At 34.0% G+C, this 16141-nt stretch overlaps 2 protein-coding genes across 4 annotated transcripts; one reads left to right on the top strand and one right to left on the bottom strand.

The window, feature by feature from the left end:
• Positions 1-649: 649 nt before the first annotated feature.
• Positions 650-7886, top strand: LOC7489752 (probable cadmium/zinc-transporting ATPase HMA1, chloroplastic). 3 transcript variants are annotated; one of them, XM_024601757.2, is made up of 6 exons: positions 650-1184; positions 1483-2344; positions 5102-5214; positions 6327-6515; positions 6605-6691; positions 7259-7886. In XM_024601757.2, exons 2-6 carry the CDS (start codon positions 2128-2130, stop codon positions 7310-7312), a joined length of 660 nt encoding a protein of 219 aa, XP_024457525.2. In that variant the 5' UTR covers positions 650-1184; positions 1483-2127; the 3' UTR covers positions 7313-7886. The 3 variants fall into 3 exon arrangements, with proteins under 3 accessions (XP_024457525.2, XP_024457528.2, XP_024457527.2); XM_024601760.2 differs by having other exon boundaries at positions 651-1205; XM_024601759.2 differs by having other exon boundaries at positions 651-1209.
• Positions 7887-8597: 711 nt separating this feature from the next.
• Positions 8598-10505, bottom strand: LOC7476405 (transcription factor MYB44). Its single transcript, XM_002306452.4, has one exon. The coding sequence runs from the start codon at positions 9989-9991 to the stop codon at positions 8936-8938; it is 1056 nt and encodes a 351-aa protein (XP_002306488.3). The 5' UTR covers positions 9992-10505; the 3' UTR covers positions 8598-8935.
• Positions 10506-16141: the final 5636 nt, after the last annotated feature.

Below are 16141 nucleotides of genomic sequence, written 5' to 3'. Positions count from 1 at the left end.
TAAAATGACAACTTGATGTTGATATTTCAAATCCAGTCCTTATTCTTTTGATTTTTAAGTTTTGTTCTTAGTCTTTTTGTAAATGTTTTATTTTTTTTAAGTTTTATCCTTTAATCTCAATTTGTCATATTTTTTTTTTCAATTTGATTTTTATTCTTTTGATTTCTATTTTTTTTCTTGTCAATTTCATCATTTAATCCAAATTTATGGTATATTATTTTTACCAATTTGAACCTCATACTTTTATTTTTTTTCTTTTATTAAAGTTATTTTTTATTTTCAATTTCACCCTATAATAATTTTTTTTTCTAATTTTTATCTTCATTCATTTGATTGTTTTTTTAGGTTCTTTTGCAAAATTGATTTTTCTTTTCAATTTCACCCTTCAATAAAATATAAAATTTATTTTCTATAATTTTTCCAAAAATTAACAATATAACTTTTTTAAAATAATTTTTAATTTAATTGAAATAAAATAAAATTAATATTCTATAATTAAATTGTTACCAATATAAAGACTAATATAAGATTTTTATTTTTTTATAAAAAAAAATTGTAATTTTTATTTCTTTAATGAAAAAAAATATTTTCAAAGATGTTTTTTTTATTATTAAAAAGAAAAACTAAAAAAAATAAATTGTTTTCCATTACGGAAGACACCCTGGGCTCGTCATTTTTCATTCTCCATCGATCATTGTACTAATTTATACCATACCTTCCCATGACGAGCTGATCATAGTTCATACATTGTTCACAACCGAAGACCATGGAAGCCACCACTCTCCGTCACTCACTTCCCTTCTCCTTCACTTATCATTCACACCTAACCTCCAAATTACTACCACAAAAACCTTTCCTTTCTTCCAATTTCCCCTCTTTCTTCCTCCCAGGTCCTCCGATTTCCATCACCGACGCCACCAACCACCACCACAGCTGTCATCAAAATCACCATCACGGAGGCCATAATTCGCAACTGACTGGACCCCAAAGAGCTCTGTTAAAATTTGCAAAAACAATAGGATGGATGGACTTGGCGAATTTGTTTAGAGAAAACTTGCAGCTCTGCTTTTGTTCCGCCTCTCTCTCTCTTTATCACTGCCGCTGCCTGCTCTTGTATGATTCCGAAACCTGCAGTCAAGCCCCCTCAAAAATGCGTTCATGCTAGTCGCCTTCTCTCTTGTTGGGTAACAATTTCCATCCCAAAAGTCGGTAATTTTTATCTTACCTTTTCATTTTCATTGATTGCCAGTCAGGTCTCAGCATCGCTTGATGCACTGACTGATGTTACTGATGGGAAAGTTAACATTCATGTGTTAATAATGGCCCTTGCCTGTTTTGCATCAGTTTTTATGGGCAATACTTTAGAAGGAGGGTTACTTTTTGCAATGTTCAATTTAGCTCATATTGGTCACCATTTTTAAGTCAGTCCTGAAGATTACTTTCCAAGTGATGAATGAATAAAATGTGTTTGCTTATTTGCAGCTGAAGAGTTCTTTACCAATCGGTCAGTGATTGATGATGTTAAAGAGTTGAAGGAAAATTATCCGGATTCTGCTTTTGTGTTGGATGTAAATGATGACAAGCTGCCGGATGTTTCTCATTTGTCGTATAAAAAAGTGTACCTGTGCATGATATAGAAGTGGGAGTTGGTGTGGTCTGTCATTTTGAAGTTATTTAACTTTCTCTTTGCTCAATAATTTAATTTAGTTTTGATATTGGTAATGTCATGAAATCTCGGCTGAAAGCACAGCATATTATGGCCTGTTATTGGATGTCAATATGTGATTTTAAGCTTTTAAAGGCTTCATGGCATTTCAAGATTGCATATACCCTTCAATTCAAGTGTTCATGAGTTTAGGCTGTATTAGGACGAGTCTCTATGTTAGTTATAATATCAATGTCAACAAACATCAGAAGGTTTCCTCCTTACCTGAAAGTTCTGTTTCTAAATTCATTATCTAGGTAGGCCAGAACTTTCTTTGCTTAAGCCTTTGTAGTCATCTAAAAAAATAAGTTCAATGTTCAGGGGCAGTTAGTGGCTATAGCCACATTTCAATGGTTAGCTAGCTAACTATCCAGTGGAAGTTTTAGCATTATGAGTTGTAACAAGCTAATGCTCTGACTAATATGACATTCCATTTTAGTTATGAGATGGCTATATTCATTTTGTTTATCTTGATTTATCAAGTAATGCTTGTTATGGAAGTTTTATCAAGTAAGCGAAAGCTTCAAAGGTGTCTGGATGAATTTGGTGAGCATTACAGCAAATTGGTTGTAGGTTTGGCAGTTGCCAACGCTCTACTTGAACCATTTCTTTTCGAGTGGCCATTCATGATCACACCAGGTAACTTGGAGGAAGAGTATTTATTTACTTTTATTCTATGCTTAAAAAACCATTTGTGTGTTTTTGTTGAACTTCCTTGTAGTAAGTTATCAACAATGTTGTGCTTAAGGAATTGTTGTTTTTTCGTAGATCATAACCGAACAAATGCATTGATTCTACTAATGATAATTGGACATCATGCATGCTTTGGCACACTCCTTGTGATTTGGATAGGGCTTTTTTTCTATGTTAACAAGTCTCATTGAGGATGTACACTGGTTTAGATATATGCAGTGGTGAAGCTCGGACATCTCATTAAGGGGATCCTAGATACATTTATCATTTTTGTCTAGAAAAGGAATCCTATTGTAGAAAAGCATATCATTTCCATCTTTCCTTATTTGTTTTTTTAAGAAACAATTTTTTTCATATATATTTTAATACCTTTATTTGATCTAAATTTTCTTGTTGTCTTACTGAAAAATTAATATATATTTGTACAAGGAAATATAATTAGACTAATAAACGTGATTATGTGCGCGCGCGCGCGCGCGCGCTCTTTATGTTGTGTTAACATAGCCATATTTTAACTTAAATCTCTATGCACATGGATGTATTCAAATTTACAAAGTTTTTGCAAAAGCATAGTTATTATTCCAGCATGTTCTATCTTCTTTTCGTCAATTGAATTGGCTGGCTTCTTGCTGTATTTGTGCTTCTTGGGAACAAAATAAATAAATAATTGAGGGGGCATCTTATATAGAAACAATGAACAAGGGGGTGGGTGGTGTCTTGGGCCAGGGGTGAGCGAAAGTCCCCTCCTCTAATCTAGCACTTGGCCGGTGTAAGAATCTGCAGTTGGGTACTCTTAGGAAAGAGAGTCTCTTAGTCATTTACTTGCTTAAAATTTCAAATCTGCTCCACAGTGAACCTGAAAATCTTGGAAAGATATTGTTCTGCTTTACCTAAAAGCTATATCAATTGGAGTAGTGTGGATTTAACAAAACATATTGGGTCAACAGTGTGATCCAACAAATGGCAAAAACTAAAATATTTGCAACATATTTGTTAATGTAGACTTATTTTTCTTTAGAATTAACCAAATGGTCTAAGTTCAATGCCTTTATGATATTGCTGGGTTTTGATTATTTTTTTTGGAAAATTACCCTGTAGATTGTGATTACCCGTTATAGTTTGAAAAACTATATTTTACATCTTTGCATGCTAACACTTAATATCCTCTAAAAAAAATCAACAAAAAATATTTAATTATTTACAGGATTGTCATTATTTTTCATTTAATGATTAAATAGCCTTTATATTAAATATTGCAAATTTTCCGGTGAATAAAAAAAAAACCCTGACCATAACCATAGCAGTCATTCCACCCATCTTCTTCCTCTATTGATCGATTCCTGGAGAAGCAAGCGAATGATGACCAGATGAAATTGAAGATTCAAGCACAACATCATCTACTGAATAGGAAGAGTCGGTAGCATCCTCTATTGAACAGGGAGAGTCATATATGATTTAGATCATCCACCTTCCAAACCTATCTTGACTTTGCAAACCATCATTAACCAAATTGTCCCAATGAATCACTAGTGCCTAGGACAACAAAACACTTTCTCTGAGCATCTGAATTTACTTGAGCACATGTTAGCTAGTTGTAAACACTGTCTGGACTATTGAACTGAGTGTTACTACTCCTAACAATAGACTCGGTCAAATTGCCCCGAAAGGGTCTAAACATAGTCTATAAATCTCAAACACAAACCCTCACATAACTATCTTTGGCTTCAAATTGCTTGATTTGATCTCTTTGTGGGGTAAAACCACACCTCCATTGCCCAACAGTGGAGTGCCATCCGATGATATTGCTAGGTATGCAAGCATGCTTCTGATGCGAACTCCACACCTCACAGAACAACAAGAGAGTCTAACTCTAGACTCAACAATACATCCTGGTCCTATTGCAACATTAGGTTATTGAGTTTGTGAGGAAGGTGTTTGATGAAATGCTTGAGCCAAATGCAGTTGCTTGGAAAGCGATGATTATTGTGTGAGCCAAATGCAGCCATTGGTTGAACCGCTTGCTGAGATTTTAGGCTTTCTTCTTCCAGTGTGGATTGTGTTCATTGAAGTAGCAGAGAGCTTGTATTCCATTGTTTGGGTTGTGTTTGAATCATCTTGCAGTATAATGGGCACCCATTTGCCATCATGAAGACAGAAGCACTAAAAACCCAAAGAAATCTGGTGGAGAAAATCTAAAGAAAGTCCTGGTCTCCTTAATTGATGAAATCAGGGTTCATTTTGTGTTTGATTTGGTAATTTAGGTTCAGAAAGAAATGTGTAAAAGAGAGAGAAATAGTCATTTGAAGAGAGAGAAGATCAAATCTGTTGTTTGGTTGAATTTCTGATATAATATATATATAAGGGTAGTTTGGTCATTTCATCCAATTTAAAAATTTGTGTTTACTGAAGATGTAAAATATAATTTTTCAAATTATAGCAGGTAATCGCAATTTGGACTAAACTGTATAATGCTAAATGTAATTTTCCCTTTCTCTTTTTCCAGTAATGGTTTTGGTAGTTTGATGCTTTAATGATAGTTCTCTCTTTCTGTCAAGAAATTTATAATATCTTAGCCGCTCATGGTTATTTGTCCGATTAATCTTCTAATATGTCTGTTTTAACAACTCTCTATGACCATTTAACTGACATAATATTTACTGACACATCCATTCTATCTTGTTGATGCTTGGGTTGACAATGTAGTTTGCAAAGGATCGGTCTACAGAGCACAAGACCTGATGGTGGCAGCATCACATTGTGCCTTGGCTGTAGCTCCATTGGCATATGCCACTGCTATTAATTCCTGTGCAAGAAAGGTACATGAGAATTACTAACCATAATCACAAATGAAGTGCAGCCATAACCATATAGACAATTTTTTTTTTTTTTTGTCTTTGGATGCAATGGTTTTAGTGTTAATGTCTAAGTAATGCGGAGATGCTATGTTGAAATGTGGGTGCTTGTCGGAATTGTCCTCATGATTCCTTTAGTGGAGCTCTGTAACCATTGTCATTTCTTATGTGTGTGAATGAGTCAGAGTGCCCTGTTTATAAGCTAATGTTTTATTCATTGTTAACTATGCCTCTGATTACTGCAGTATTGCCACACTGCGCTCTGGAATAAAGCACATGAGATTTTTTTTCATGCTTTGTACTTGTATTTTCAATCTCTCATCTAAATATGAAACTAGTTTGTTCATGGTTGATATGTGATGTAATTAAAGTATGTATGAATATTTCCTTAGGAATTTGTTGAAGAAGGAATATTTTAAAGCTGGTAGGACTGAAAATATCCATGGCGGAAGCAAAAACTTAAATTTAGCTAAACTGTAGATCAGTTTTTATATGATTTAAACTTTCATGTTTGTGGCAATCCTGGTTTAACTGTGCTGATCTTTGTTTAAAGGGGATATTGCTTAAAGGAGGCCACATTCTAGATGCTTTAGCTTCCTGCCAACAAAATATAAATGGAAGAAAAACATGCCTTCTTATTTATTGCTTTTCATTGCTTCCCCCATTGATTTCGTTTTGGTTTGATAGCAAGAAAGAGTTATTTCAACTTATTCAATGGTCTAGGTTCTTCTCACTGGTGTCTTCATTGTATGCATGTCGTGTCATACCAACTTCTCAGTTTGAATTGTTTCTCATTGCCTTACCCTACCTTATCTATCTTGTTGCACCATTAGATGTTTCATTGTTTGGTAGCAACAGGTGAAAGATCCTTTGTGTTCTAGGGGTTTTTCTTATTAGTGAAGGCTTTTGTAAATATCAGAGCAAATGTAATTGAGTGGAAGGAGGTTCTAGGGTTAAGCAATCTCTGTTTAAGGAATGATCTGAAGTTGATGGGTTCTCAAGTTGTTCTAATGGAATTTTGCATGTGTATGCAACCTACCGCGATTTTCTGAACAAATTTTGGAATTTTATTACAGGAGGGGGTCTGGTCATGGTGGGAAGGTATTAATTATGCACCAGCTCTTGCTGCTGCAACTGTAGGGATTGTGCTTGCTCAACGGGCCACTGCAACTGCCATAGCTGTTGCTTGTGTCCTTACTGCTAAGGGATGCCATACCTGGTGTTCCATCCTGTATTTTATCAAGTCTCGCCAAAGAACCTCCCTGGTACTTGTCTTTTTCTATCTCCTTTCCATTTGTTACTTTCTTGGCGTAAAGTTCTTGAATCCTCATTACTTGTACAAATGTACATGCAGTTCGAGCAAAATGCAGCCCTCACATTAACCTCTATATTTCTGGCCTTCCTTCCATCCATTTTGAATTTCCTTCCTCTCTGGTCAACGGTATGAATCTGTTTGATAGTCAGCTTCAATGAACTTCATTATTGATTTGTTTCCCGAATGTTTTTGTCGTGCTAGCTTCTAATTCTAGGATATTGGAATGTTCTTTGGGAACATGTTTGGAATAGATTCTACAGAAAAATGATAAACAGCAGTTTTCCATCATGTGTTGTTTCTTTCATTGAAACTTCGCTCATTAATTAGTTATAAACTGATAAAGGTTAGTTTATCCTTCTTGGTCCCAAGATGGCATGATGGGACGTCCTCCATTTAAGGGAAGTATGAAGTTAATCATTTGTAATTATGAAATGGTGCTGCGGTTTGATACTTAAGAATACTTGTGGTTTGATTCTGAAGAACACTTAACCCAGAGCTCAACTTGTATGTACCTTTTAATTTGTTGTCAATTTACAGGACAATGCAGCTAAAGCTATCTCCATTAGTTGCTCAAGTTTCTGTTCATTTTTGTAGTTTTGAGATAGCTTCACTTTCTAGTTCGTAGTTTAATACTATTTATCAAAAGAAACAGAAAAGTTCGTTTATTACTGATTTTCATTGGTAAATGATCAGGCTCTTCACTTAAGCTCTTCTCACATGCCTCGATTCTATATGCGCTCTGAGTGATCCCAAATGGTCCTGGAGGGAAGCTTTGCAGCAAGTTGTGAAATCCAGAGTGATGTTAATGGTGACAGATGACACAAGCTCAAGCACCATGGAGTCAGCACCTTTGTGACTCACACGAGGTTTCTCGAGCTTCCTCTTTCTTTCTTTTTTTGTGTTTTTTTTTGTCTAGAAGAGAAAACATGCACAGAACTTGTTGAGCTGTAGATGGTAGCGTACAGAAAAAGAAAATGCCAGAATCATAGATACAGAGGAAGCCATGTAATTCTGCAGTAAGAAATATTTTGTCCGATTTTGGTCCTTCTTCAAGCTGCAAAGGGTGGACAATTTACACGAAAATCTAAATAAGACGAGAATCACTTTGCCTGAAACAGTATCGTTCAGGATTGCCCTTGTAACATTGTGGTCGTTGGAAATTCCCAATGGAGAGCATAGCTTTTGCAACTTCATGCTTGGAATCCATAATTGATATGTAATTGTAATTTGTAAAGCTGCTCGTTATGAATAATACTAGAGGAAATAGAAGCTGACTGCCACAAGGGTGAGAGTTGCTATTTCAAGATTATTTTATTTTTAATATTATTAGTCTTTTTATTCTTACTTATTTATTTTTGGTGGGTGAGAGTTGCTATCACAGATGGACCATTCTTGCCTTCTGTGTGCTCTCCAAGTCTGAAGAGATTAATCCAAGGAAAAAAAGAAGGGTGAGGAAAGAAGCATGTGTTGGCTAGCTGCTGCCCGCCATTACTGCACGCACTGCAATAAAAATGGAGGAATGGAGGAGAGGGTGTTTGACAGTTTTGTCTTGTCACCTTCCCAACTGCCTCCTTTCACGTCCCCACTTATTCAATCTTCGAAATCAGCATATTTTTTGCATGGACCTATTTTAAAGTGCTCATTTCTTAAAACATTATCCAAGATTATTTTTTTAAATTTTATCTTTATTTTTTTTATTTTTTTATTTAGAATAATTTATAAAATTAATTATTTTTTAAATTTTATCCTCCTTTATTTGTTATATTTTCTAATAAACTTTAAAACAAAATTTAATTTAATTTGTCAAATTTTGTTTCTATTCTTTTAATAAATTTAAACAAAAAATAAATTATTTTCATCTTATTTTTCATAAGATAATAAAACATTAAAAACAAATTTCAACTAACAAACATTAAAAAAAAAAAAAAAAAACTCTTTTCTAGTAAACAAAATGGGGCTTGAAATTAGGGAAAAAATAAAATAGACATCCACACGATTCATAATAAAATAAAAAATAAAAACCAGCTGAGAGTTGAGACATAAGACAAGCTTAGATTAAATCTTAAAATGACCTTTTTTTTGGTGTTCTTGTTGCAAGTTTTTCAGTTCCCTCATCAAAACAACAATCCAGTTTTACACAAATGTCTCAATTTTTACCATTTCTTCTCTCTCTCTCTCAACTCTCAAGGCATTCTCTCAACATCATTTTTCACCTTTTACCCTTACCTCTCTCTCTCTCACGCACACTCTGTACAATCCCAAAATTATTCCCTAACAAAAAGAGAGAGAACAAAAGCCCAGTTCTCTCTCTCTCCCTACACTCTACTCTGTCCACATTCCTCACCCTTTTTTTAAGCTCATAATTTTTCATTACTCAATCTTACCAACCCCAACCCTATTCACCGCAACATTCCTAAACCCCTCTCCACTCATACCCTGATAACACATGCCCCCACCACTCTGTTCCATCATATAATTCCTCACTTCCCTCCTTATCATCTCTTGCATCACCGTCATTAGCTCCCTGCTCAACCCAACAAAACCGCATCCGGGCCGTCCAGTCTGACCAGCCACTACCGGGGTGGTCACCTGGGCTGGGTCCGCTGCCACCAAAAAGGATGTCACTGTATTGGGTTTTGGCTCCTGAGTTGACCCGGCGACTCGCTCCTTCGTTGACCCGGCGACTCGCTCCTGAGTTGACCCGGCGACTCGCTCCTGAGTTGGCTCGACGACTCGGTTGGGCAACTTGGTTGCTGGATCAGCCCCGGGTAGAGATAAACTCAGTAAGGTAGGTGGGTCGTCGTCGTTGTTGTCAGATGATGATGCCGTTTCAACCGGAGGCAAAACCCCTCCAGTTCGGGCAACGGGACGGTATATATTATGATTATGAGCAGAAGATAAACCGGGCGGGCTCGAGTCGCTGACGTCAGATCCAGAGGGGCTGCCCGGGCTCATGTAGAGCCCCGTAGAGAGGGGCACACCAGAACCTGCGCTGACCGATCTCTTGGAGGGCTGAGTATCATCAACATCCAAATTACCATCATACCCCTCGAGATTGGAGAGATTACCGTCATCTGCCATAGAAGAGCACTTGCGTTTGAGAGTGGAGTTCCAGTGGTTTTTAATGGCGTTGTCGGTGCGTCCGTTGAGGAGACGGGCAATTGTAGCCCACTTGTTGCCAAAACGAGCGTGGGCTCGGATGATCCTGTCGTCTTCTTCAGGAGTGAAGGCACGGTGCTCGACCTGAGGTGAGAGCTGGTTGCACCAACGGAGCCTGCATGATTTACCTGATCGACCAGGGATTGACTTGCTTATTAGCGACCAGTTCCTCGGACCATGTCTTTGAACTAGCTTTTTCAGCGCCTCATCTTCTTCTGGACTCCATGGCCCCTTGATCCTATCCATTTCCTTTCTCGTAGTAGCCATATCTTCTCAATCCCAGTCTCAATTAAAAATATATATAAATAATTTAATTTCGGTCAGATATAAGATGAGCGTATTTTGTTTTTCTTTGTTCCTTTTCTCTTTACTGTCAACAGGAAGGAGATGAGACCAGAGAAGGTCGCAAACAGGGAGGGCGGTGAAGGGTGTTTTATGGAAGATTATATATATATTAAAAAAAAAAAAGGGAGTGAAGCGGGTGACCGGGAGAGGCGGTTAGAGGTAGGAGTTATGGGCATCGAACTGAAGGCTCAAGGCAGGCGGTTGGGTTTTCGGGACACAGCTGGCGAGGGACACGCGTCATGTATTAGCAGCACTGATTTGCATAACTCGCTCCCTTAATTTACTTTAGAGATGAGTGTCTTGTTGAGGAGCGTCCGCCCCACTCTCTTGAAAGCTGTGGCTGAGAGTGATTTGGAGCGGTTAATAATCATCTTGTTTGGAGCGTCTGATTTCGATCTTGATATTTGAATGTTTTGTGTACGAAGTGCTGCCTTGTTTTGCCTCTGAGTTAGGATAAGGGTGCAATCATTTCGAATTCCCATAATTGGCCTTACTGCTTCCAAAATTGTACTTTTTTAATTTTTAATTTTTTATTTTGAAAATATATTAAAATAATATTTTTTATTTTTAAATTATTATTTTTAAAATTAACAGATTAAAATAATTTTAAAAAATAAAAATAAATATAAATATAAAATCAAATATAGTCTTTAACTGTCCCAAGAAGAAAAATTTGGAAAGAAAACAAAAATCAAATATATCTTAAGATAAAGATGGCAACGGTTGGTTGGGCAAGGTTTTATGACTCTCTCTCTCTCTCTCTCTCTCTCTCGTTGACTGAGGACTGCCAGCCTGTATACCATTTTTGCGCGGGGTTTCTTACAATTTCTTCTTAAAAAGGAAAGGTTTCACGGAAATTGCTGACGTGGCGGGAAGGACAAGTGTGGTAGCCGAATCACAGTGTGGATCAGTACTGGCTGTACTGCTACATTTCCTTGCCAGCCTGGAAACCTGCCACCGACACTTGCCGGTCCCTATCCGTTCTAGGCTACCAATCCTAACCTGTACGGAACCGGTTTTCCAGAAATTGCCTTAAAATGCACATGCTCCCTTGCCCAGGAACTTTCCCTTCATTAACAATTCCCTGTGTTCTTCAACCAAATTAATTAATACTAGAACTAGTATAGTATGAAAGATTGAGAATAGTTGTAATTAATTAACTAATTACAGTTGTTTAATGATGATGTATTGATTGATTAGGCATTCTTTGAAATTGCAGTACAATAACAATTTTTACGTTATTATTGATGTTCTTTTCAGTTTACGTTCTTGCATATAATGAAATCTATTTTGAAATTGTAGTTTTATTTTACTAAGAAAATAGTAGTAATAATAATTTAATATCAATTTTTAATTAGTATTATATTTTTTAATAACTAATTTGTGTTTAGCTGGTTTTGCTATTACTTGTATAGGTTCTATAGGTGATGTGTTATTTGTATTGGAAGAGGTTGCTTTATTATAACATATTTCTAGTATTGAATACAATGGTAATAAATGCATGGTAATAAATGCATGGCGTAAGTTGAATTGAAATTGCTTTTTTCTCATGATCTTTTACTAAAACATTGCATAATCAAAGGTAGTATAATTGTCTAATTATTATAATTGCATGCTGGTTTTGTAAAGCTTTTTGAATTAAAAATGAAATTACCAATTAGGTTATGTGTTGAATGAAATAATGTTTCTTTTCTTAACATGCTTTTATGGAGCATCTTTGTGTGTTTTGTCAATTATTCAATAAACTAAACTATTACACAACATGCATTTTATATTATTTAGTTTTTCTTATTATTTATAATAAGTATTTAGTGTTTGTGTTAATGCTGAATTTTGCATATAAACATGATATCACTAGTTATTTTCTTCGTTAAATGTTTAAAAGATACAATAAAAGATCCTGAATCTATGGATAAGGTTGCTTGGACAGAAAATGTTGCATATACTTTGTGGCATATGCATTAAGGCCATTGACTTGAGAATAAGACCTAATAATCATTTCGATAAAACGGGTTGAAAATTTCTTATAACATCATTCAAAGAACAAATTGGTCATGCATTCACCCAAACATAACTGAAAAACAAATGGTATGGATGCAAAAAAAATTAAAGGATATGGACAAAGCTTATTTGTGAAACTAGTATGGGATGGGGTAGTGAATTAAGAACAATTTTGGCTAATGATGAGTGGTGAAAAGAAAAAATTCAAGTTAATTTTCATGATCTCAACTGTTTCATTTGTTGTTGTCATGTTTCTTAAATTTCTTTACTATTTAATGTTGAATTAATTACGTGTAATTCTTTTATTTAGAAAATAAAAGGAGTAAAAAAATTCAGACATGATAGTATTAAACCGTTTTTGAAGTTCAAATTTGACTAAATGTACTTCAACATTGTTGCTACTAAAGAGTATGTGTAGGCATCATCATCATGAGTTCTTAATGGCAATGATGATGTTGATGCTGACACTAACAATGCCAATACTGATGAGGCTGATTTGGAGGAAGAAAGCGATGATTCAGAGAATGATGAGATTCTAAATTTTGAGAATGATGGGATTCCAAATTTTGAGAATGACATTTCTCAAATGGTTAGTATGGTTAATATATCAAGCAACAACAGCATAAGAAGCAGTGTCAAGAAAGAAAAAAAAAAAAAGAGATCATTCAGAGGTTCGAGGTGGAAAGAAAAATATTTATGGAGTTGGCTTACAATTATTGTTAAGGTGGGATCAACTAATTGAGAGCATGCCGCCCAATAGTGATTCCACATCTTTGCATATGGATCGAAAACGGTGTAGTATCTTAAAGGTTATGGGTGAGCTCCACTCAATTCCAAGAGTCACAATTAAAGATGATTTTCATGACTTCACTATTTAGTATCTTAATTTAAGAAGGAGGAGAGAAATGTGGTTTAGTATAGAAAATCTTGAAAACAAGTTAAAATGGCTACAAAGAATGTATGAACAAAGTAAACGTGCTTAGCTGACATGGTATGCCTTTTTTTCCTAATACATTAATTTATTTATTCTTTTACAATGTTAGCTAAATTAAATGTGTTATGTTATTTAACATGTTTGATACTTTATTGATACATGTTTACACTTGCAGAATATTGAGCTGGCAGTTTTGAAAAGATTAGTTTCCATTTGATGCATCCTTGAAGTTAGTCTTCATTCATTTTATTATTCAACATTTGAACTTGTCAGTTGTGGGCATATTCATTATGGTTGGTTTTCATTGCATTATTTTTTTATTTAAATGTTACTGAAGTTGTGAACTTGTTAAGTGAGTTATTTGATTATTGGATTGCTTGTGCTTATCTGTATTCAAATTGTAATTTAAAAGACTAGTTGCTAGTTTTTAAACAAATCTTCTTTTACGGATGTTGTATTAATGCATTGTTAGGTGAACTTTGTTTAATTAACCTTAAACATGTAATATATTAGTGAGTATAACTATTTCAAAATAAACTGGAAATGTAATGGAGCATCAATTAGTTTGAGCATTAAATTTTAATTCAATCTAAATTTTTCATTTTTATGTATGTTGGTTTCAATAACTCAATATGTATTTCTATTGTGAAACTTGGTGGAAATAATTAAGATGAATTGGAACATTTTATTTTAGGTAATTTTTTTTTAATTAAGTGGATTGACATGTACCCTTAAAATACATTACCAATTAATTTAACATATGTTTGTCAAACATCACAAACAAAAAGAGATTAATTTAATACCACTATTTTTTCTAGTAACCTTGTTTTGGTGTGTATTTGCTAAAATACTAGCACAACAAAAAAAAGAAGAAGAAAAAGTAGCCTTGTCAAAACCATAACAAGAAAAAGGAAGCAAAAAAAAAAAGAAATAGAGAAAGAAACAATTGTTGATCACACAATCTGGCATAACAAGAAAAAAGATGCCAAGAAAAAAAAACCAAATAAAGAAAGAAGAAATATTTTATGACACAATCTTTCATAACAAGAAAAAAGAGGCAAAGAAGAAAAAAAATGAAATAGAGAAAGATGCAAAAGAGGATGACATAACCTAACAATGAATGTATCTTTGACAAAAACCAGTAAAAAGGCAGCTCTTAGACATAAGAAGTGATGCAAACAATTATTTACAATGCAAAATCAGTATAAAATTTACATAGATAATAATTCAGCAATGTTGTCAAACAATTTCAAAATTTTCATGCCATGTTACATTTCCTTTTTTCCATATAAGGGGGAAGGCTTCTATTATGTATTATGATAAAAAAAAAATTATCGTCATAGCAAACATCTCAACTTAAATCATTACTAGCAAATGAATCAACTTTTTGTTTTAACAAGTCTGTTATAAAGTCATTCTTTCCTGGTCTTTAATTTTTTTTTTCAAGCATGCATATTTTTTATTTATTTATGGTGTTCTATTAAAAAACTATTAATTTCTTTATTTACATGTCATTGAAGATATGGATGATGCACGATTTAATGCTATATTTAACGAAGATTTTGATGACGATTACGAAAATGTAATGAATCGAGTTGTAGACACATTAATTATCGTGGTTGTGAAGGCAGTGATTCCTCAGTAAGGGGTGGTGATGTTGATGACGAAAACGATAACAACAACAACAACAACGATTATAATAATGATGATGATGAAAATGACAGTGATGAGGATGATGAATCTTTTTTAAGGAGATAATTTGACATGCATAAATTAATTTTATACACAATAGAGCAATAAACATGTATTATATTAATTATATGCATAAAGAAGCTTATATGGTTTCATACAACACATGCATGCGTTGGTTGAAAGAAGTTTTAAGAGGTCATTGAAAACGATGTGTTAACATGTTTAGGATGAACATAACCACTTTGTTGAGCATGTGTAATGATTTAGAAATGCAGTACGAGTTAAAACCTTCAAGAAAGATAAGCGTTATTGAAAATATAAAAATGTTTCTATATACAATAACATTAGGGGCTTCAAATAAGGAAGTGCATAAAAGATTTTATGCATTCAAGTGAACCTGTTAGTAGATGCATAAAAGAAGTCCTTAAAACAATATGTTTGTTTGTTGTAGATGTCATAAAACTACTAGATTCTGAATTTAAACATAAGAGAAATTGCAATGAATCCAAGATATATGTCATATTTCAAGGTAAGATGTATTTTATTTATTGATGTTACAATCTAATTGAATTTTTTTAATGAATGTTTGTAATTTAATAAAATCTAATTGTTTTTTCTCATGTAAAATTATATCGATGCAATTGATGGCACACATGTTTGTGCATATATATCATTTGAAAATCCAATTTCATATATCAGAAGAAAAGGTGTACCAACACAAAACATTATGATTGCTTGTAGTTTTGACATGCAGTTCATGTTTTTGTAGGCAGGATGAGAAGGTAGTGCATAAAATACACGTATTTTTCTTGAGGCTATTGACAGTAGCAATATAAAATTTTCAAATCCACCAGAAAGTAGTGATATGATATAAATTGAAGAACAACTAGTGTAAGTTTAATATTGTGCTTTTTTAGTTATTGATTAATGAAAAACTTAGCATGATGTTCTTAATTGCAAGTAAATACTATTTGGTTGAAGCTGAATATCCCAATGAGTATGAGTAATGAGAGGTATCACTTACAAGATTTTAGACGTCGTGGAAAACCAAGAGGTCATGAAGAAGTGTTTAATCGTGCACACTTATCATTATATAATGTGATAGAATGTTCTTTTAGAGTATAGAGGTGAAGAATTTTACAAAACATGTTCACTTATCCATACAAAACGCAAGTTCAGATTATAGTTGCATCAATAGCACTACATAACTATATTAGAAGGAGATCGTAAGATGATGTGGCTTTTACATAATATGATCGCAATTCCAATTTGTTTCCCAATGATTTTTTACTAAATATTATTGCTTGCTCAAATAGCCAACGATCATAGAGGCCTTCACGTATGGATTTTGTACGTGATGGAATTGCAAATAGTTTGATGAGACAATAAAATAAAAACCTTTTCTAAAGGGATTATTCATTTAATTAAATCTACAATATTTAAAT

This window comes from Populus trichocarpa, chromosome 5 (genome assembly GCF_000002775.5).
Source record: "Populus trichocarpa isolate Nisqually-1 chromosome 5, P.trichocarpa_v4.1, whole genome shotgun sequence".
Taxonomy (NCBI): Eukaryota; Viridiplantae; Streptophyta; class Magnoliopsida; order Malpighiales; family Salicaceae; genus Populus; species Populus trichocarpa.
Note: the sequence above shows the minus strand (reverse complement) of the source record. Positions and strands in the feature narration are given on the sequence as shown.